The 24,360-nt window shown below is 37.2% G+C and overlaps 1 protein-coding gene across 2 annotated transcripts in view; it reads left to right on the top strand.

Moving 5' to 3' along the window:
* Nucleotides 1–24,360, top strand: part of pappaa (pregnancy-associated plasma protein A, pappalysin 1a) — a 106,068-nt gene that overhangs the window by 36,816 nt on the left and 44,892 nt on the right. For both annotated transcript variants that reach the window (XM_024299572.2, XM_024299571.2), the window contains exons 8-11: nt 1,891–2,019; nt 2,166–2,257; nt 6,509–6,705; nt 23,024–23,131. In XM_024299572.2, coding sequence (XP_024155340.1) covers nt 1,891–2,019; nt 2,166–2,257; nt 6,509–6,705; nt 23,024–23,131 — 526 coding nt within the window. The remainder of the gene's footprint in view (nt 1–1,890; nt 2,020–2,165; nt 2,258–6,508; nt 6,706–23,023; nt 23,132–24,360) is intronic.

Here is a 24,360-nt window from a genome sequence, read left to right as displayed (position 1 = left end):
TTTTGATTTTCTCATTTGCACTTTTTTTTTTCCTTTCAGACTGTTTTTTTTCAGACTTCCTTAGCATGGTGACTCAAGAAACCATTGTGGCGACTTACAGCAGCAAAGTGAGTAGTCCGCTAGTATTTCTCCTCTCCACTGCGATTTCATCACGATGGTTCCTTGAATTACTATGATAAGGAAGCAAAGCTAAGATGGATCCTTTGTGCACGGAGCCAAATCAGCCCTTGACCAGATAAGTAGAGGTGTGGAAGTGTGCATCGAGAGGGATATTTATGCGCTTGTGTGGACTAAAAATAAAAAATGCATGAACACGTACAACCACCAACAAATAAAGGGGTAGTACCCACTGATTGATTGTCCAGTAAACCTAAAAACGAAACCTTTATTCCTCGCCAAAATACCCCAAAATTTACAGTGTATTCCAAATTATTATATACATTTTATTTAGATGTCCAAAAGATAAAAAATCTTTGTTTATCAATTAAACTCATGGATGATATTGTCTCAAGGGGGTCTTTAGGAATCAATCTCAGACACCTGTGATCATTAGTTTACCAGGTGAACTCAGTTAAAGGAAAAACTAATAAAGAAAGATGTTCCACCTTATGGAACGGACAAACATTTTCTAGCAAAATGGGGAAAAAAGTATCTCTCTGCTGCTGAAAAGTGTGAAGTAGTAGCTTATCTTGGACAAGGTATGAAAACCTTGGGTATTTCACAAATACTCAAGCGTGATCATTGAATTTTTAAGAGATTGGAGGCAGATTCAAACACACACGGGTTGGTGCAGATAAAGGCAGAAAGAGGAAGTTTTCTGCCAGACAAATTGATTGGATTAAGAGAGCAGCTGCTAAAAAAAACATTACAAAGCAGCAAGCACATATTTGAAGCTGCAGGTGTCTCTGGAGTCCCACCAACATCAAGGTGACCCTTCAGAGGCTTGCAGTACTACCCAAACCTTCTAACGGGCCCCCCTAAACAACACTCACAAACAAAAACGGCTGCAGTGGACCCAGAATGACATGAAGACTCATTTTCAAGCAGTCTTGTTCTATGATGAGTGCCGTGCAACTCTAGATGGTCCACATGGATGGAGTAGTGAGTGGTTGGTGGATGGCCTCCATGTCCCAACATAGCTCCAACGCCAGCAAGGAGGTGGTGTAGTCATGGTTTGGGTCGGAATCATGGAGACTGAGCTAGTCGGCCCCTAAACGTGTGAAAATGACCTTTGAAAAGTATGTGTAGTTTCTGACTGACCATTTTTTTTCCCCGTGGTACAAAAAGAAGAACCGCCCTCTCCATAACCAAACCATTTCCATGCACCTTCTCATACTGCAAGGAATACCTCTGCATCACACAAGGAGATAAACTGATGGTGTGGCCCTCAACCCTATTGAGAACCTTTGGAGGATCCTCAAGCAAAATGTCTATAAGGATGGGAGGCAGTTCACATCCAAACAGCAACTCTATTCTGACATCCTGCAAACAGAAACTCGACCAAAACTCACAAGTTCAATGGAGGCAAGACTTGTGAAGCTGCAAGGGTCCTACGTTCAAATGTGACTTGACCTATTAAGATGTTTTTGATTAAAATAGCTTTTGATGTCAGTAAATATGACGGCAGTAATTCAACAAATGACCATTTCTCAGTTCTTTCGAATCTATGTGATGTTGTGGAGCTCTGTTGTGCACAATAAAAGTACATTTAAGGTTTTTATTTTTGAAGGTTTGCTCAGTAACATTTGATGCATACTCTACTGGTTAGTGACTTCAAAATTACGCTGACCAATATTTGGAAAAATCATAGAAAAAATAGGATTTGTATGATAATATGTAATGCCCTGTAAACTCATTGTCATTTTTGGCTTTTCTTTTATTTCCATGTAGGGATGTGGTCCCACACATTGCATATAAGTACCAGATCCAAACAGTCTCCAGCTGGGGTGAGAGCGAGCCCTCTCCACCTCTAGTGCACGAACTTGGGGCACCCTACTGTGGGGACGGACATGTTCAAAGGTAACCACCACCCAACCACAAGCGCTGAATAAAAAGTAGAAACACATAGAGATGTGTAATAATTCAATTTTACTGTATTTTTAAAGGACATTTATCACATTGGCGTGTTTGCATGCTTTCAAAGTCGTATCCCCTGTAATTTTTAGCTCCAGAGGAGAGGAGTGTGACGATATGAACTTGATGAATGGAGATGGTTGTTCCAGTCAGTGCAAAAAGGAGCCCTTCTTCAACTGCGTTGGTAAGTCATGTGGATTAAGTTGTCATAATAGTAATGTTGGCGATTGCTGCTCAGTGTCTTTCAGCAACTGGATAGGAAAATGGTGAAAATAACCATGAGTGCTCGTATAAGTGCAATATTAAACATCTTGTATTTTATTGCTTAATAGATGGATTTCATCAGAGAGGAAGTGTAGTTTTAGGCTAACCACAAGTAAATGGATAGGTTGTATAGTTAGACAATTAAAAAAAAGTTTTTATTTCCTAAAACCCTTTGATTTGAAATTAGACTATTGAATAATGGAATTATGACTGTAATATTTTGTACTGCGATTGAAATTTATGGACAAAAGTCAACATATTCATACTATTAAAAGGTACAAAAAATGCTAAAAAACAAAAAAACGGCGTGTTTAGAAGGTTTGCTCAAATATTAGCTTGGGTCCTTAGAGGTTAAAGAACAGAAGGATAAATGAGAGCGAAACGCTCGTATGGATTTTTGCTTTTTTAACCCCCAATTTAGGCAAAGTGTAATTTGTGTGCTATCCTACAGACACATACTGTATAGACTAGTTTCTTTTGTATTTTGGTTCTAAAACATAGCAAAATAGCTTAGAGAAAGTGAAGAGGCTAAAAGCAAGGAAAACAGAAACAACCAGAAGGTAATTAGCGTTAGCTTATTTGCTTAGCGCTCTCTCCTTAGGGAGGCTCTGCCTTCGAGCTTTTCAGTTTTATTTTATACTGCTATTACTAACAATTGCATTAGTCTTTGATTAATTTAAAAATTTTGCTGGCATTAGTCATCGCAAGAGTGCTCACACTTTACAGCACAATTAGCCAAAACTTCAAGCATCCCATTCCCCAAAGGTACTTTTTGAAAGCTTTACAAGGTGTGGCTCAGCATTTTGCTACCTCAATTGGGGAAAAGTATGAACCCAAACCACTCTATGCTTCTCCTGCCCTCACTCATATGTAGATTGTTGTTTTCCTGCAATAACTCACGTCCCGGGAGGCTTTAGCACAAGGCTTTTCCTTTAGTGAGACTTAAGTAAAATACTTTCCATAATCTTTTCAGACACTTGCAATAACAAGCTGATTCTGTCAGTTGCAAATGCATGCACTTTTACTTCCCGACTTATTTTGCCCACATTAAATTGCCCTTTTATGTTTGATTGCAGTCGTTTAGCGGTTGCAGGTCATGGCCCTTTCATTCAGCACAGGTCTATATGCAAGGCGTTTTGAGTCAGACAATATTTCACACCCAAATGTAAGTGGAAACAGGTCTCAGGCTACTAAAAAAACCCAAATGTCGCTCCTGAAGCTATATATTTTATGTTAGATGAATCTTATAATAAATAAGTCATGAATTATACATAGTCAGCCCCTTAAAGTGCACAGCAATCAAACTAAAAAGTTTTGTGAAAGGGGTTTAAGTTATGCTCTTAGCATCAAAGTTTATAAAAAAATCAAATCAAATAGTCTTTTCAGACATGAAATATAATTTATAACATATTTTATTTAAAAAAAGAGTTTTTGTTTCACATGAATTACCAGAGAGGAAAGTAAATTAAAGATAAAACTTGTGGTGTATCACTTCGAAAATCATTTTTCATGTCACGGTTGTTAAATGCTAAATTCAATTTCTCTGGCCTAAATTGTACATAAAAGCTTTTGGCTTGAAATGTTTTGCATTTAATAAAGAAAATAAGATCTTGAATTAGATTCCAATGGAAGAACTCGGTACAAGGAGGTTTTAATTGCCTGTGCACACAATCGTTTTTTCATATACCATTCTCTTCTTAAAGTATAAAAATCCCAGAAGATGCAATAATTAATTCTACATATTTAATAATAAAAAAAATATAAACTCTTTTTATTTAAATTTTTTATTTAAAGTTTAAGAGTAATCTTGTTTTTTTTTGTTTTCTTTGAATGAATGGACTGAAAGTCAGTGGATTCATTTTATGAATGGTTTCCCCACAGACTGATAATCATTTTCGTCTAGACTTTTAATGATCGTTTTGATTGTGTGTGCATGCATGCATGAGTACACATGTAAACTGTGATATTTAATCTCTTTTGCATTAACAGGTGCCCATATTTACCGTCCTATTTTTGCATGATCCTCCTGATCCGTTCGGGAGCTTCTCTGGTCACATCTGACAACATGGCTCATGTTTAGTAGTAATCTAATACTATAATAACGATGAGAACTTCTGCTACGTCTGTAGGTGGGGGAGCCGCTGTTTGTCAGGATAGTGGAGGGAAAAACACAGGAAAGAGCAGCAGCTCTGTATAAAACAGTTCTGATGAGCTTCATAGCCTTTTCACTTGAGCCGGATTGTGTTTGAAGCTGATGAAATTGAAAATTCCACCGTTCGTGACTATTTCTCAATATGAATCAGTGCCATGACAAATACAAGTGCAGAAAGAGCTTGGAGCAGGAGTTAACAGTAAAGTCGAGGAAACTTTTTCTGTTGTACGTCAAATAAAAATGTCAGAATGCTGAGAGAAAACTTTTTTTCTGGGTAATTTTTCTGTTTACATACAATTGGTAAGTATTTGGTAGAATTTCCTTTTAATTTGTTTAGCTTGGCTGTAACTTTGGGCAGCCTTCGACTTAAGCTTTTCTCAATATTTTGCTGGAATTTCAGTGCATTCTTCCTGGAGATGAGTGAAGTTTGTGGGCCTTCTTGCTTACACGTGCCTTTTCAGAGCCTGCCATAACTTTTCCTAATGAATAAAAACAGGGCTATACCATCTTCAATTCTTTAGTGTCTCAATAATTAAAATCTGAAACTAATGTATCAAGTCATTTTTAAAAAATTCTGATCCAAAGTTTTACATTTTTGGCTAATAGATTTTATGTAGTTTTAGGCATTGGTTTCTTTTTTTTCTAAACATGTCCTCAACTAGCCTCCCGATAAGCCCTCTTCTACCATGATACTTCCACCCTCATACTTTATAGTTTAAAGAGGTGTGCCAGTGTGTTATGATAAATTTACTTATTTTTTCATGCAAGAGCAAAAAGATCGATTTTACTTTCACTTAGTACTGTAATCAGTCATCTTTGTGTTTAAAAACAAGCTTATCTAAGCATTTTTATACAATATTTCTAAAAACAAAGAGGGGATTTAAGATTAAAGTCGGAAATAAAAAAAAAAAAAGGTAAAAAAATAATTTTAGAAGATTTTTAGGATTTTTGAGTTTAGTAAACATTTTTCGATCAAATATTTAGTGTATATAAACAACAAATAATACTAAAGAATAAAAATCTGAATTTAAATCATCCATTTAATGTAAAAAGTAGAAATGTTAAGTCTTAAGATCAAAGTAAACATGTGTCATCATTTCTTTTTTTCCCCATTGCCCTTTTCCAGAATATTCTTTGGAACAGTATACTCATATTTTCAAAATAAAAGCTGATTTTTTTTTTAATTTCAATTTTTTTTCATTAGTCTTTCTCCTTCCTTCAAGTGTTTGCTAATGTTGATTAATCCGCTTCCTAATACTGATATTTGTATATTATGTCTTACTTTTCTCCTTTTCTCCCCAAGTAAAACTATAACTCCTGCTCCTTTCATGAGGTACTTTTTGAAGCTCTTTCTGTCTCTCACTTTTATCTTTCTTGTTTGCCTCTTTTCCTGCTGAGTGAGTGGTGGGAGCCCATGCTCTATGCCCCCTTGGTAGCCCCCTTGTTTTACTGTTGCCAGAGCACAGAACTGACTCGAGCTTTTGGCAGTATTGGGGATGGCTGGAATTTCGAGGAGGAGGCCCCAGCCAACTTGGCACAAAATGCCGCCTTTCCCCCTACTGGATCCCCACCGGCTGACGCTGCTTTAGCTGAGAGCAGAGACCAGAGAGCCCCAGGCAACCTCCCTTGGTCTGCTCCCCTTCTCCTCCACATACACTTTTACAGTTTCTGATCTAAACTCTGGGTGGGATGTCTGGAAAAATTGCTGCTGTATCTCTCGTTATGTCCTGACTTAGTCTGTCTCCGGCTTTCCACTCTGTTCTCAATTTGCCATGTTCTCCCATTCATTCTTGTCTTCTGCGTTTGTGCAACCGTTAGATTCCAACGTACTAAACCCACATCTAAAGCATTGATCAGAACAAAAAAATGAGGAAAATGTTTGATAATCAAATAGACAGTTGATGGAATGAGCGCAAGCGGAGAGGCGTGCACAAAATAGCTTCACGAGGACAGCACGATTCAGAGTACAAACACATTTTTCTTCATATATTAACTTTAATATTCCTTTCTCTTCTGCAGAGGAGCCAAGCATGTGTTACTACTACGATGGGGACGGGGTGTGCGAGGACTTTGAACGCGAGACAGGTGTGAGAGACTGTGGCCTGTACACACCCAGCGGTTTCTTGGATCAGTGGGCTTCCTCAGTTGATGTTTCCCATGAAGCAAAGCCCTACTGCTCCGGCGAGGTGGCCAGTGGGTATCCCGCTGTTACTAAGGTCAGTCTGTACATTGCTTCACCTGTAGCTAGTGAAATATGGGCATAAAATGATGTCAAATGGTCTTTCTTTGAACGTCCTTTTTAATATGTACTGGAGAAAACATTTGAGGGTTTCATTTGCAGCCCTTCTTGCTCATCTCCCCATTGAGCAAGAACGGGGAGGTTTATTTGATGTGTCTTAGGGCTGGAGCTGAAGTTTGCTGCTTTCATTAAAGTAATGTTAATTGTCTTAATTGACACCAGAAGAAGCCATCGATTCCTCCAAAGCCCAGAGGGTTGTATTGATCTGTTGAACTGCAGAAAGAAGCAGAGGGCCCAAAACATTGGCAAAACACACACAGACACACACAATCAGGTGCAGGTTCAACACACACACATACATTCTTGCCTTTGTATTTTAGATGTATGCTTTTTTTGTGCCATAATAATTCATTTCCTTGCTCCTGGTTCGTGCTCCACAAGACATGTCTTGCATGCGGCCATGGCACTAAATAATTCAACATGGTCCAAATACTGAGGGAATCAAGAGAAAAAAAAAGCAGTGCCAAAATACAAGGTTTTCATTAGCAGAGAACTTTTGGGCATTTCCTATTCGGAGACGATGGGACACTAATCTGTCCCCGCAGTCTTTGTGGTCTTCAAGTGTTTATAGCTCTTCACCGCCTCCACCAGCTGTTCTTTAGAACAATGAGTTGAAGCCCCGTGGTGCGAGACACTGCGCGGCTACGAGACAGAAAGCTTAATGAAAAACCGTGCGTTTACGACCACGCTTCTTACTGGCCATAATTTTGACCGTTACTGTTGACAACTGATCATATAATCTCCCGCAAACAATTCTGTATTTTCCGCACTAAAAGACGAATGAATGGTCTGTTTTTGAACTTGTGTCATAAATGCGGCACACCAAACACTCGTGCACGCTGAATGTGGGTTCTTGAGCGCATATGAAGCATTCGTGTTCGAACTAGACTGTCGATACCTGATACTAGCGCATGTACTGACAGTTGGAAGAGGCTTGGTGTAAAATAAGGAAAAGGTGCAAATCCCACAAATCTTACTCCAGACTTTTTCTTCCACCGCATTATTCTGGTATATGAAAGACTTGGTGTCATATATTCTGTCCAGGCACAAACCACAATAAATTATTTCTCCTTCATGATGACTTTTCCAACAGTTAGCACTTCCATCAATTAAAGAGGACATCATCCATACGTCACAAGCAAATTTGAGTCCCTGATTGGTCAAAGTTACACTAGTTTAATTTTCAATTTTGTATTTACAGCCCAAAAAAGCCAGACTTACGACTGCGATAGTTTTGAACGCTGAGAAACAAAACTTGCATTCATGCTCATTCGTGTGTTTTTTTTTCATTGAAAATAGTGGGTTTGAACACGGATTGTCCGACTGAGGCCAGAATGAACGTAGTAGCATCAATCGCATTAAGACAAAAGAGTTGTTTACTGTAACTCTAGAACTTATTTGTCACATGCTTTACGCTACCAATGCTACAAGCATTAGCGTATTCACAATAACTGTAATTCCAATGTTGTTAGCAACCCACACAAAAAAAAGATTGATACCGCTAAAATAAATATTACTGTGACTACGTTCACTTCTTAGTAGTATGGAAGAAAAAAAAAAAAACATTCTGACAATGCTACATGTTAGGCATGCTAGCAAATTCATAATAACACCCAACCTTGTTTGCAACTCTTAAAAATAACAGTGATGCTACAATGTGAGGGAAAAATAACTTTTTTCTTCAATGATGTGGGGCTGAAATCACTTGTTCAAGTGTTTTCTGTCAGCAGTTCTTTCTGTGATTGATGCTAACAGTGATTTTTGTAGGCATCAATCACAGGGTGTGTCTGAACGTCAACATTTATGGTTTTCCAGAAAACCAAAACTAATCAAAAATGGATAACCTTTTCAGGGATATTCACAGATAAAGTCAGGAAATAAATACTTCACTGGCTCCCTGTTAATTTTGTTTTACTGAGTTTACTTAACTGAGCTTCCATTCAAGAATGTGGGGAGTGTAAAATGTCTCATTTTTTTAAGTCTTTATGTCAAAGTCAGATTGAAAATTATATATATATATATATATTGATCCTACTGATCCTATTGCTAAACCGTAAGGCAAAAAATTTGGCATCAAATGAGAATAGTGAAAACATAATCTGAAATTAGCTGACATTTATAAGGCATGGATTGACATTTAAACGACAAAAACCTAAAGAACTTAGATATGGCATCTAAAAGGATTTTTTCTTTGTCAAAAGTTGTTTTTTAAAGCAGTAAAAACGTTAGCTTCAATTCTATTTGGAGATACAGTTGTTAAAAAAAATGACACTTTTATGTCCACATTTCAAAACATTTATTTTTTTTAAATCACTGAGTTTTAAGGTATTCTTTTATTTTGTGAAGAAATATATTCCTAAAAAGAAACGTTAAAAGAAACACACCTCAGTGTGTGTCTTGGCGGTGGCTTTGGCATTCGTATATTGTTTGATTTCACGCTCTTTGCTTAACCACATAAATGAAAGGGTTTGTGTTGAAACAGTGAGACTTGAAAACCTCCCACACTGACTGACACTGTTGTGTGGTGGGAGGTGAGTGTGATGCTGAAAGTGTGTGTTGTTGACCGCGTTTGCTCCAGCTGCTGATGGTGCGTTTTACAAGGCCAGAGAACGTGTGGAAAAGCTGCAGTCAGGTGTCGGTATCAGAAAGAGGTACCGAAAAAAAAAAAAAATGTTATAAATGTCATATTAGCATCTGTTAACAGTCGTTAAACAAAAAAGAGGTGTGTTTCAGCCAGCGATGTTTCAGATATTTTATTTTCTGGTGGCACATATCCACATAACCTAACAGAAAATTTCTGCTTTGAAGGACACATTGTTCATTCAAAAAAAAAGGCACTTTGATGGTGGAGAACACACTGTTCCCCCCAGGGGTCATATGTAATGAGATCATCTCATTACAAGGCCAGTGAAACGCAAGTGGAAAATTTGCTAACACAGGTTAACAGTCCTGTTGCTGTTTCCCTCTCCCGGAGTCTTCCTCGCTGATCTCCTCACATGCTCATATATCCAGTTAGATAACAGCGTTACATCAGTATGGCTTTCCCTGTCAGCCTTCGAGAAACAGGGATTTTTCTTTCTTTCACGTCTTACACGAACAAACATCCCAGATAACATCAGTCGTAATTACTTTAAAAATGCTGAAATTGAATAAATTGGATTTTAAAAAATCTTCTATTAGCAGTGGAAGTATTAAAGGATCCGGTTTGCGTCACTTGGTTTCTGGGGAGGATAGAATCTACTCCTGAAAAGCAAACCGTGAGATTTGTGAATGAATCTGTTCATCTTGCAAATTGTACTTTTGGAGTTTTTTTTTTTTACATGTTTTTGTGGTGTTTTTCTGATGACGGAGGACATATATAAAGTAAATTGAGCTTAAAATTGCATTTATGAATATTTCTTTATTTAAATTGTTGTGATTTAGGAGCAGACAAAATAATTTAGTTTGAAGAAGAGCATATTTATTGTGTAGAAAATACAGTACGCTGAGCAGACCACAAGCTCCCTGCTCCACGATCCATCCACTTGTAGACTTAGATCATGCTCTCAATTTTTGTTGCATCGGGAATGTTAGGTTGGGGGTTGTTAGGGGCTGTAAGCTAGGGCTAGGGTGATAAAATTGATTAATTATTTTGAATCGACTTAAACTTAACAGTTCAATAATCAATTCATTAAAACATACATCAATTTAGCACATAAAGCTAAAGTTCGCTAGCTTAATACTAAAGTTTAAAGGAATTTCCCACAGGACGGCTAATGCAAAACATTAGTCGACCTAAACATATATTGCTGACTAAACGAACATCTTTATAAGCATTTTCTGAAATTCCATATTTTCCTAACTTGACACACATGTTCCCAGATGTTAACATTTTTTTACATAATTGTTTGCTTGCTAATTTTTGTCTTTGAAACAAAAGTAACCTTTTTTAGTCATTATTTTGCTGCCAATTTTTTTTGAAACAGTTGTGCAACATGGTCCATGTGGGTATGGCAAAGCTCCTGGAAGCTCACGCCACAGATGGGGCATTTTGATGTGGCTATGGGAAGGAAAACCTGGCAGCAGGTTTGCTATTGGTTGATGTTTATATGCATCATTTTCAAAGCACAACGCAGCCAGAAAAAGGGAGCCTTTTTGAAAAAGCGCCCAGAACCTTCCAGATATGCAAGCATTTCATACTTAATAGATGCATTTTAATTGTCTTAAATGTCTTTTTATTATATTAGCGGTAGCTTGTTGTCAAAAGCTAAAATGCAGTGTGAAGAAGGCAGATTTGTTTCAACCCACTCAGATGAAGATTTTTTTTTTTCTAAAAAGCAAAGAACCACATTAAGCAACTAGACCCCCTTCATTTTTCAAAGTTGGATTCATTTGTTTTGTTTAAAGATGCTTTTTTTCTCTTTTTTGGGCATATGGCTAAACTCACTTAGCTGAAATTCATCCATCTGAAGTGCATTTTCATTTCACTTTGCGGCCAGTCAACATGCATTACATGCTGCTCTTTATACTGCACTTTCAGAAAAAAAAGGTACCCTCTTGGGTTACGTCATTCATATACCGGCACAGAAAGCCATGACTGTGAAGGTCAGCCTGCCCCTGTTTGAAGTTTCTCAAGGTCTTTCTTCCTTGATTAGATAATCCTTCTGTTAAGATCTTGCATTTAATTCCAAGGACTGGAGTCAGTTGAACAGGTAAAATAGGACAGAATTGACTCATCAATATCCTCATTAAAAGTTCAAGTTTGACATGGTTTTAATTCCCAAATAAGTCTCTGATAGTTGTTTTAACTTGGTAAGCTAATTAAACTTGTTTTTTTTTTAAAGCAAATGAACCATCATTCTTTTGGTTTACTTAAGTGTGAACGCAGCATTACACCTTATTCCAGAAGAAGAAAGTATGAGCAAAAAACTGTTTTAGACCACATATGGTTACTTTAAAAATATTTTGTTAAAAGAGTTTGAATAATTCATGCCTGTGAGTTTATAAAGATGGTAATTTAGTCAGTAATGTATTTTTAGGTCGACCGAGCGTTAGCATTAGCCGTCCTATGGGAAATTCCTTTAAACGTTAGCATCAAGCTAGCGAAATTTAGCATTATGCGTTAAATCCATCCATCCATCCATCCATTTTCCTGACCGCTGTGTCCCTTTCGGGGTCGCGGGGGCGCCGGAGCCTATCCCGGCTGCTGATGGGCGAAGGCGGGGTACACCCTGGACAGGTCGCCAGTCTGTCGCAGGGCCTGCGTTAAATCGGTCACTACTTTTATGGATCGATTATTGATCTATTAAGCTTATATGGATTAAGATTGATTAATCAATTCTATCAACCCAGCCCTATTTAATAGGTAGGTGGGCTAGGTCTTGCCTATAAACACTTTGACACGTGGGTGGTGAAAGGATGAATCGATCCTGTAATTTTCCAGTGGCCCACCGCTCCACCACAGCTGCCCCTGGATAGAAACCAAATTCAATTTGGTTTTGGATTTAGTTTTAGTTTCATTGCATTTTACTACACTGCCCACCAACAAATCAGTGCAAAAACATCTTAAAGATCACAATGTTAATTTAAAAAAAACGGGAAACAGAAAGAATAGATTATAGAAATCAAAACAAAATTTCAGAAAACAAGACACAGTTCCAAAAAAAATTAATGGAAATAAAAACAGAAATGATTCTGAAAACAAAAGTAATTCCAGAAATCAAAATAAAGTGTTAAAAAAGCAAAAAAACAATAGGATATTGCTGATTGAATGAAGACTTTTGTCCAATATTTCAGATTTAAGTTATGTTGTTTGAAGCAATACTTGAAATGCTCTGTACTATTCAAAAACCTTTATAAGTATTTGTACTTTTAAGATAGACTTGATAAAAAAGCAAACGCAAACATCATCATCCAATTAGTGATGTCACCACATGTTGAACATTTTCTTACTGTTAACATAGCAAGCAAATTTGAGAAAACAGGTGAAAGTTATTTTGTTTGTTGCCCCTGCCTATATAATGATAGAAAAGTCACTCCAAGTTCCCTAAACTGTCACATTAAAGCTCAATATTTTGATAATGCCAAAACAGATATACTTTAATCAAATTACTCCAAGAGACATTCCTTTAAAAAAGTCCTGATCAAGAAGAGAGCCCTCAGAAAAATAAAATAAAAAGAGAGACCCTTAAATGATGTCCGTCATCTTTTTCCTTGAAGTCAGTGAGGTTTGTGTATGTGGTTGAGTCTATTTTCTTAAGAAACATCTGTTCAGATCGTTTAGTGGCCATGCAAAAATAATCTTCAGCTTGATGCAGCCGCTATTCAGACTACAGGGCAGCTTGCGTATTATCATTGTGTCAATCACCCTTGATTTCTCTACTAAAGTTAAAAAATTTACAAGGATTAAGATGTTGAATAAGAACACAAGAATAGTGTTAGGTGACAGAGACGTGGCTGGCACTCTTTATTTCACTTTTACTACAATGTTTTGGAAAGATTGAAAAAAAAAAACTTTTGGTTGAGTAAAGACTTCAAAAACTCAAGCTATATCTAAAGCATTTCCTTACCTCGCCTGCATTTACAAGAAAACCTGACAAAAGAGAAATTGATTCAAATCATTTTCCTTTTGTTCTAGTAAAAAACTTTTCTATTGACACGATGTATCAGTTTCATTTAGTATCTAAAGAAAACACTGACTGTGTTTGTCTGATAGAATGTGAGGCAGTGATGTAGAAGAGATGATCTCAAGTGCACGTACTTATGCATATGTGCATGCAAAATGCATACTGATGTCTTAAAATATAATTAGACGGAATATTAGTTGCTTGATTACCAGCCTAGATAGGTAGAGCATCTTTGGACAAAGTGATTACCTCCAATTTTCCTTCTTTTGTCCATGCCTCCACTCTAAATTGTATAAAGAGCTAATTCTATTTACATATTTATGTTTGGTCATTTGGCAAATGCTTTTAACCAAAGGGAACCTAGAACCACAAGAAGGCCCCAGCGAGGAGTCAAAAAGACATTAAGAAGACATTACGATGGAAAGAAATGAAAAAAACATTACAATATTTCAGTCAAAAACCAGCGACAAAAGCATTAATATTCATGAATGAAGAAAACTGCAGTAAGTAAAAGGGTAGAATGAACCTGCAATTACTTTTAAATCTGAATTGATACTGCTGTATAACCTATGTATATCTAGCCTTTGCTTTTACACATTTTTTCCTTACATAAGAAAACCTGTTATTTTTGTGGTGTGAATTGTCAGCAGATGAAAGTTTATACATTATTATTACATTATTACGTTGTTGTTATTCCTGCATGTTATTATATTGTTATTACAGCAGAACAGAAGCAAACATTTTTTTTTCTTCTAATATCTGCAGATTAATGCAAAAAACTGGAGCATAAAAATTTAACTATTCTTGGTTAATTTCAATGTAAATCAATTAGTAAATCACCAATTTGTACATTACAAGAAGTTCACACATTTCAAAATAAGAAAAGTTACTGCAAAATCAGAAATATTTGAACATTTTATTGAAGCTAAAGCAATGATTAGCCAATTTTACCCCATTCATAGTGCATGTTGCTAATTCACAGCATACAATTTAACCAGGACTCCATTGAATTTAGCCTCACATTGATGAAAAAACTATACTGGAAAATATATTTTTAAAAATATAATTGAAATAAATTCAGACATGAAGGGGTTAAGAAGTCATCCACTTAGTTGTTGCATTCATATGGTAACAATTAAACACTTACTCCAACCTGAAGAACTCCAAAAAATAACTATTTGGTAGACATAGATGTGACTTAATTGTTCTGTCACTGTAAAGCAGAACCAATGATTGAATGTAAAGATAACCAAAGTATGGGGTGATTTTACCCATTAATTGTATTGAGTTGATTTAACATTATCCTTTAGACCTATTGTGACTGGAAATGACATCACAGAACACAAGCATTTCAGGCACTGAGTGAATAGGTGGAACCAATAATTCAGTAGTTGAAAAATGTCAGGTAAAGACACGGCAGAGCAGAAGATTCCACGTCACCAGCAGATCTTAGGGTTATGCCCTTCCCAATTTCAATGTTAAATGCGAAACAGAATGATGAGGTTCATACAAATTCACCCCGAGTACACTTGTCATGCATGTAAAATTCAAACACAGAGATGAAAGAACCATTTTTGGAACCAGAGTGTGTGTTTTTCTGTTGAGAGGCTGGGCTGTTTTAAATTGGAGTAAATGGAGTCTGACTTGCTTGTATAACAAACCACCAACCGGTACTTGGTGAACTGACCTGGCTTCAGTTAGAGCCATTTCCCAACCTGCCTCAAACCAGAAGAAATGGGTTGCTCCTTGAGGAGAAAATAATCTTGCCTTGCTACCATACTGTGGGACACAGAACAGCTAACTCAATAAGCTTTGGATGGAATCAGAGCGGATCACTAATCAGTGTATGTTATTTTTCTGGAATATACCACATCAATGAGTTGCGCAAATTTGTAGGAACTAAAAGGTAACATGTAGGTTAGAATAATCTTAAACCTCTATGAGTTACAATCAGGTAAAGGGTTTGTTCATCATGCAAAATGCATGAGGATGTCTTACTTTTCTGCCTTTGCTTTATGTTGACGATGTCTTGTTCCATCTGTAGTTGTGGGGGAGGTTGTCTTTGCATTCAAACTTAAAGATCAAACAGCAAACCAGGTGATTTCTCCAGAGAGGGTTGCTGCTCAGGCAATTTCAGATGCAACCCCTAGCCGTCCCTGGAGAACACTAACCTTAATTATACATAAGCAACAGAAGGGATAACATCTTAGTCCTCTCATGCTGCAAGAAGTCAGCGAAATGTAAAGGTCAGTCACCTTGGGATTTAAAACAAACATATATGCATGAGGTGTGAATTAAGCAATCGCTACCTCATTCATTTTAGCAAAACAGTCTTCCAGAAAAAAAGAGGAAATTATGCTGGTGGGTAAAACAACAACAACAACAAAAAAAAAACCCGACTGGCCCAGATCTGTCCCACCTTTTGAAAAACATTCCCTATGTGTTTGTGTACTTAAGTGGGGAACACATGCATACTGTAAACAGGCCAATGCAGAGCATACATCCATTTTTTTAACCCACTAGATAGACATGCAAACACACTGAGTACACACTTTCACACACAAAAATCAAAGCATCATACAGTAGCTGAGCTGTTGCTTTCTGGAGTGAAAGAAGAGCAGCTCCTCTGGCACGGTCCTTCCCACCAACATTCCCAACAAACCGCATAGTCGTCGTCAGGCATAGTGCCACTGACATAAAGCGTGTGGCTACATTAAAAAAAAACCCCAAGGGATTGTTTTCTCTTTTATTTTCCCCCCTTTCTGTTTATTTTGAGGAAACCTGTCCTTACTTTAGTAGTACTTCTGTTTATTCTGATAAAATCAGCAGAGGCAAACTGCATAACTGCACCCACTTAAAGACTTTTACAGCTTCATTCTCAGTAGGTCAAGGAAATCACCCATCACTAGTTATAGACCAATGAGAGGGTGAGATTGAGTAGGTATGGGTGGGTCTGGGTGACAGGACATTACCTCACACACCAGGCGTTCATCAGCATTCCAGTAAACCATTGGATGATGCTTGGAAACTTAGTTTCTCTCAGTTTGTGTTACTCTCTCCTCCTGGCCACAAATGCCTCACAGATGCTCACTCCTTACCAGACTTGGGCTTTAGATTTGTATGAATGTCTTCGACAAGGGGACATAGCAAAGCAGAAATAAGCAAAAAACAAATGTATAAAATAATACAAAATGTCAGGAAGGGTTCTGTATTATTTTAACATAAATACTTTTTCAATTTTACTATATAAAATTAAAAATATTTTAATGTAAAAGAAAAATGTAATCATAGTAAACTTTGTGACGTGGGTGGAAAGTTGCTTCCAAAGCACCTCTACCTATAATTGACACATAAAATGTGTCACCCTTTAATAAAAAAACAAATAAGTCATTGGTTATAAAGAAAACCCTGTTTGCATAAAATTTCTTGGATGCTGCAGATTTTGGAAGATAAGTAAAACCTTTGGAGGGCCACCTTAACTTCTGAGTCTTTTAGAAACATATGGCCAATGTTTGTGGCTGTGTGTGCAAGTTTTATTGATTTGTTTCTAAGCTGGGACATCTTGAAAATCTGTAGCCATCAGCGTCAGCATTTGAGCCAAGGTGGTTGCAGCATGTGTAAAACATGTGTATGTTTGTAAAAGAGCTTTGTACCGGTCTGTATGTGGACGTGCAGACATTTCTTTATGGACGTGAACTTACGCCACCCTGGCTCCGGTAGGATAAGGTGTTACATTATGCTATTACAACCATTATTATTGTCATTACTCTGCTTCTAACAGCTTCCGTCTGTGTTTCCTCCTTTTTTTTTGGTTGAGTTTTTTGCTTTATGTTCATAGTGAGCGTTCCTACAGTACAGACATAATTTTAGGGGGCTGCAAGTCTGACATTTGGACTCTCGCTTTCTCTTCCATTGGTTTCCCCTTGGCTTAAAACACTTAGCCGTCCTTTTATCTGAAGTGGTGATTTACAAACACCAGTTTGTGTCTACAGACCCAGGTTTGGCTGTAGCCAGCTTGACTGGCCAGCTGTTAAATATTAAGACCATGTGTTTGACTCTATGTTTATGTGTGTTTTGCAGTTACGGAGCTAAACTCATCTCCAGCATGTCACTGTGATTGTTTTTTTCAGGGGAAGTCAGGAAATTGTGTTGTTCCACACAAGCATTAAACACATAAAAGTGAAGAAGATTGAATCGACAGATGCATGCATATATGTAGCAGACAATTATGCATGGTTACACACTTGCATATATCCAAGCAGCCATATTTACATAAAGTTAAAGTATTTTTCTTTATAGCCCTAAATGTTTAATATATATTAAATATATAGTCTTTACAGAAGTCAAACTTGTACTTAAACAATAACATTGACATAAATAATTTCCTGTTGATAAATTATAACTTGCATTTCCGATTTCTTTGATCTCACAAATGATTATTTCATAGTGACTGTTATTGATAACATGTGGAAAACATTTGAGTGTGGTTGATTTTTTCCGATTTTCCAAAGGCCTGACTTTTTCTGGATTACAAAATATCAATTTAAGATATACATTGTAGACTCTACAGGTGATATACTATGTGTCATCTGCACATGAGCTATAGGAAATCTGGTGAAGGTGACAGTGCAGTGGTGGCCATGGTGATTGGTTCAAGTAGTAACCCCAAAACGAGGAGTGACTACAACGGATCCCTGAAAAGACCTCAGAGAGACATCTCAATCCAGAAAAGTATCAATTCTAGGAACAACAAAGATACTGTGGAAGACCTTCAAACTGGCGATGAGTCATTGTCCTGGTGTATTCTTTGTTTTTTCATCGTGGACAGAAGGTCTGGTGCTCACTAGTCCTCAACCTCCCTCTTTATACAGTTGGATTTTCGATGAGACACTCTGTGCATTGTATATAGAGCTTCCCTATCTTGGTGTCAGCAGTCTCCAACTCCTCTTTTAGTCATCTTAACATATCAATGGGATACCTGATGACCAGCAAGAAAAAATATTTTGATAACTGGGAATTTTTTCTTGCCATTCAACTGGCTTCTCAGGACTTACCTCACCAGGCAGATAACTGGCGATTCCTGCCTTCCTTGTGACCTATGTGTCTGTAGCTCCCCTCTACAATGTTGCCTTCTGGGGCCACATTTTCCTCAGTTTTGGTTATCATCCTCCTCTTTGTTCAAATCTGGGTACACTTGTCCAGTCCAAATGACATTCTAAAAAATTGCAGTAAATCTTGGTGGTGTGGATCGCTGAGTCAAATACTTGGCCACTTATAGCACAGAGCTTGATGTCATCCATGTAGACTACATCTTTAATAGGGTTGTGAAGAATATCCACTTGAGCCCTATCTGTAGTGTACCTCTTCAGATGGTCTTTAAATCTTTCTTTAGCTGTTTTCAGTGCCTCAGATGTGGACAGTTGGTTGTACTTCTTACTTGTACTTCTTCTAAGCATGTTACTTGGAGGATGGTGCTTGTAATGTGAAATGTTTGGCTCACAACCAAGGATTTCAAGTATTACTGCTGCTGTCTTGTATTATCAGCTCATTGGTCTCAGTGATAGTTGTTCTGGAATTAAATTGTAGTGCTGCATTCATAGATTCTTGTAGACTTTTAGATGTCACTTCACTTAATCTTGGTATTTAGACAAGGGGGTTCTTGTGTCCATGTTGGCCTTGATTCCTAACCTCAGGTCAGATGCTTTTCTCTTAAACCTGCTTGGGCTTCTTTCTGGTGCTTAATATAGGAGTTTGTCGATGATTATATCTCCCCTCTGACCTGTCATCTTTGCTCTCCCTTGCAGTCACATTTGTGCTGTATCTCTTAAGTCTCTAGTTATGGGAGCAGTTGCTTGATACAGATGTTGGAACACTGACCCACCAGTTGTTTCAATATTGCTCTGGATGTTTGAGTTTCCAAATAGCCATGGTTTCCACATTCTATTCACAAACCCCCTCTCACTGGGGTTTATTCTCCAGCATTTCCTGGTTCCCCAACAGCTGGTGCAGAGTTTAGTAATCCGTGGGTTGTCAGAAGCAGCACAACTTGTTTTGCTCATATCAGAGGTAGGCAGTGATGGTTAGGTTTAACCCTTGTGCTACCCAAGGCTTGTTTACATTCAAAGTGGGGTCATCTGGACCCCACAAGACAGTGCGCTAAATGTATTTTTTTTTTTTCAAGGATTTTTCATCTGCACTGGTGTCCGTGGCAGACATAAAATCCTGTCCACCTTTGCCATTGGAGGGATAACACATCAATATAAGGGGTGGGTCATCTGGACCCCATAGGAGAGCACAAGGGTTAATGGGGTCTTGCCCTAGAACTCTTCTGTGCTAATACAACTGTTAAATATATAACATGCTTGCTTTTATATGAGTGTGTAATAGCATGTTTAATGGTCATAAGCAAATTGATTCACGCTGAGAAGATAAGAAAGAATGAACAGAGAAAAGTTTTCTTGGTAAGGGTCATTTATCTGATCTGTATTCCTGTGAAAGATACGCTTAATTCTTTTTATCTTTATTGTGCTAGTGAACATTGAGGTATTCCTTCAAAACAATTTGTGTTAAAGTTTCATTTTTTTTTTTCTAAAAAAGGCAGAAACGTATGAAGATACTTTGGGCTGTAAGACTGTTGGTGTTGTGGTTCCTTAATCTTAGACCTACTGATCGTTGTTCGAGAGGGTTTTTGAAGTGTATTCTAAATGCACATCAAAACAACTTCCTCACTTTCTCACACTTTTCCACCCATCTTTCCTGACGTTTTTGTGTCACCTGCCTTTCTTTTTTTTAAGCTCTAAGCAGAAAGGTCATGTCAACAGATTTCGGGGACAGATATAAGGACATATAGCTGGTCTGGCCAGTTTTCCACGGTGGCAGGATCCTACAGTAGCTTCTCTAGCAAAACTCTCATGTTACTGGTGTCTCATTTCACCAGCTCAGGACGGTAGGCGAAACTCACCGACCTTGGTTGTGTGTCCTCCCTCCTCCTCTATAGTTGTTTATCTATTGCTCACTTTTCTACTGTAGTGTATCTTAAACATTTTTGCCTCATGAGGCTACTTTTCATAAATATTGTTCCTCATAGACTCTCACACACCCATATTCCTGCTTTCTCCACATGTGTCCCATATTTGCTTCCTACCACACTTCTCCAAACATTGTTCACCAGGCTAATGGGTTGTTAGAAATCACACATGTTGTTGTTGTGGTCTTTCTTGCAAAAGCAAAACTCTGACTTTTGGTTCAGTTGGTGGATAATCCAGATCTTCTTCTTGTTTTTCTTCTTGTTTTAGGAGAAGGGGTTAAAGGATATCTAAGTATCTATGTGTGTGTTGGTGTAAAACGCTCTGTGTCAGAAAGGGGAAATTATGGAAACAAATCCAGTGCATCAGTTTAAGGGTTTTCATTTTAACTAATGCAGTAGCATTATTTTTGGATGTAAGAACAGAAACATTTTGTTGATATGAATATCTCCATGGTTTTCATCTGAAATGTAAAAATCCAAATATTCCTAGTTATCTTTCATAGAAAGGAAATATATATATATATATATTTATGAGGTATTATTTTTTATTTGACCCAAGAGATGTGTAGGAGTATTTTTAGTCCATGGGAATCCTTTCCAGGATGGACTGATAGATGTTGTCATTGTCACTATAACAATGAAATTCTTCCTGGTTTATGCAACAGTCCTACATTAAAGTCAACAGCTAGAAATAAATATTGTAATACATAGAAATACGTTTAAAAAAATGCATCACTCTGTCACTAAAACAGCAAATTAAAATTAGATAGCTGAGGATGGTTTCTCCTCCAAGATAAGGTCGTCTACCATCGGCACCACTGTCACTTTCACTTTCTATACTTTTTCCAGTTCCTCTCTGAGTCCCTGGTATTTTTCCAGTTCCTCATGATCCTTCTTCTTGATGTTACCATCGTCCTGTACTGTCACATCCACCACAACAGCTTTCCTCTGTTCTTTATCCACCACTACAATGTTTGGTTGGTTCGTCATCATCATCCTGGTCGTCTGTATCTGGAAGTCCCACAAGATCTTTGCTCTCTCATTCTTTACCACTTTCAAAGGCGTTTCCCATTATGACTTTGGGGTTTCCAGTCCTTATTCTGCATTCTGTACATCATTCCAGCTCCTTGGCTGTGGGGCTCCACTTATGCTTTCCCTGTCAGTATCTTACCCCATGCAGTTATGTGTTGGATAGTATATACTGTATATACATATGTTGCATATAATTATACTCATTCATTTTCTTAAATTTCCTAAATAAATATTGACATATTGTCCCTAAACCCTAAGGAGCATTTAGCAATTCATAGCTGACGATTTTGGACTGTTAGCCTAATACATTCAATCAGAATACAATGAGAAATAAATTTTATCAGATTTTTTGCAAAATAACAACTTGACTGTTTCCCTAAATTTTGCAGTATTTACATTTAACATGTTCTTTGAAATTATCCAACTTAATAAGATTTTCAAGCATATTCCACGATAATTTAAATTTTAAAAGAGCTAAGCATTTTCCCCCCCCTAAGGGACAAAGTAAGAACCTGATCAACCACTTTTTCAAAGATGGAGTTCTATGTTGTGTTTAGACAGCCAAGTGCCAAGGCACTTTTCTGGTTTTTGTTGTTTGAAATGAAGCGGCTGCTGCTCAAGTGCAACACCCAGTGGTTTCCTAAGGTCATATATTACCCCTCTTAAATATAATATATGAGGTTGAGTCTCATTAGTATGGCGCTTCACTGGTGACATTGGCGGAAAAAATATTATTGCACTCCCACAATTTAGTGATGCAAAGCCACAAGCTGGTAATGTTTGGCCACATGATCAGTCACTACTGGCTATGACTTAAGAGAGCATGTGAACAGGGTAATTAAATTGTGGCCACATCTTTATATTGATGGCTGTGGTTTTCAATGTGAGAGAAAACTGCAGGAGAAACCTTCAAGGTAGATTTCCATAATATACTGTAGTTGCTATTAAGCACAGTGTTGGTGCAGCTTATGCTGTTTAATCACAATCTGTGTTCAGAAAAACACAAAAAATGACTTCATTAAGTTTTGTGTGGCTGTGGGTGGATGATGTTTTATTTGGGAAAAAGCTTCATTTTTCAGGCACTTATTTTGGGATCAACATATTTGTCTCCCATCCACTTCTCCAGAAGGCTAACAGAGATAAAACAGATGCGACACATGACACAGGGTGCTAAGTTTGTTGACAATCACAAACAAACAGTAGCGTGTACGTCAGCTGTGCGTCACCCAAACAGCCACGTCAGTCAACTGTCAGTTGACAGTTGTGGAAAAGTGGGGTTCGCAGCACTGTCTAATGACTGTTAATAAACATGAATTTTTCTTCAGTGTTACTTTTTTTTTAAGACTTTAAAGTTTCTACATAGTACAGTTTTCTGAGTTGCAGTTAGACAAAAATGTCAATATCTGTATGTTAATTAAACATTGGAATTCAATTTAAAGTTCCCACCTAAATTGTTTTAACTATAAGAATATACATTTATCATTGATTAAATTCATTTTTATTTTAAGTCACATTTTCTTTCTTTTTTTTAATATTTATATATATTATTTTTATTTTTCCCCTTTCTCCAGACATGCCAGTCCAAAGTCTTTGACCTGTCTGATGGAGTGTCCCAGTATGCATGGTTCCCTTGTGAACAGGCCGACCCAGGATGGGGTTATTCTACCTATTGGTTAAAGGTAAGAGAAATATTCATAAACTGTTTATTTTAATTATGGCTTTGGCTATTTTTTTCTGGCACAGTTTCTATTGACCTTACAGCACTTCATATTGAGTCTATTTTTCTGAGACTCCTAAAGTTAATTTTTGAAGACAGGATTGGAGCAAATTTGGCAAAAATGGTGCAACTCTTTTTTTGTTTGCCCAAACATGAGGTCAGTGCTCACAGAACTTCCTCTCTGTGCAAACTCCACTTTGACAGCTGCTGACTTTCTTCTGTGAGTTTTTGCATTTTTTATAAAACGCTTTGATCCAATCTGTTTTTACCAAAATGTGGAAGTATTTCCAAATGAGCAACATAGTGTTCTAGTTCAAGACCTGGCAAAAGTAGTTTTCCTGTTTCAGAGGGAAAAAAAAGCCTCTGTAAGGAATCTGCCTCCTTGTATCTTTTTGATTCTTTTGAGTTCCATTACCTAAAATAATAGATTTATTTTGTAATCATTTTGAAAGTTTAAGGATTTGAAACCTGATTTTTAATGTATTTTTAATGTTTCTTTTAACTTAAATAAGTGTCAAATTATATCTTATTGACAGTAGTAGTATCTTTGCTGAAAACTAACCTACTTTAAATTTCCTTTTTCTGACTGGAAATGAATTTTGGTTGGAAAAAAATGTTGCTTTGGTATTTAGGTTTTCAGAACAATTTTAAAATTGGCCAAAGCTCAAGCATTCACATTGGTTATCTGTGATATAAAAAGATGGATAGGAGCAAAAAATATGAACTTTTGAGGCAAAAAATTATAAAATATGAAAAAAAAAGTATTTTTTTTTTCTCCTGCCATGATGGGATGCTAGTCATAATCCTAGGACTGGATTTAAAATATATTAAAGAGTAGAAAAGAAAAAAAGATTCTTAGATTTTATTTATCCATCTATCCATTATCTTAACCCGCTCTATGCCTTTTGGGTGTCATGGGGACGCCCGGAGCCTGTCCTGTCTATTACTTTCGGGCGCTGTACGCCCCGAACAGATCACCAGCCTGGGAGATTCTGTAAAAAATTGTTCAAATTAAATTCAAAACTAAGTAAAAAAATATGAGTTTTCTAAATATGTTGGTAACTCATTTAATAAAATGATCTAAATTTGACTGAAGCCAGAATTATCCATCCATCCATCCATCCATCTTCTTGTCCGCTTCTTCCCTTTCGGGGTCGCGGGGTGCCGGAGCCTATCCCGGCTACTGAAGGG

This window comes from Oryzias melastigma, linkage group LG12 (genome assembly GCF_002922805.2).
Source record: "Oryzias melastigma strain HK-1 linkage group LG12, ASM292280v2, whole genome shotgun sequence".
Taxonomy (NCBI): Eukaryota; Metazoa; Chordata; class Actinopteri; order Beloniformes; family Adrianichthyidae; genus Oryzias; species Oryzias melastigma.
This window is presented reverse-complemented; position numbering and strand designations above follow the sequence as displayed.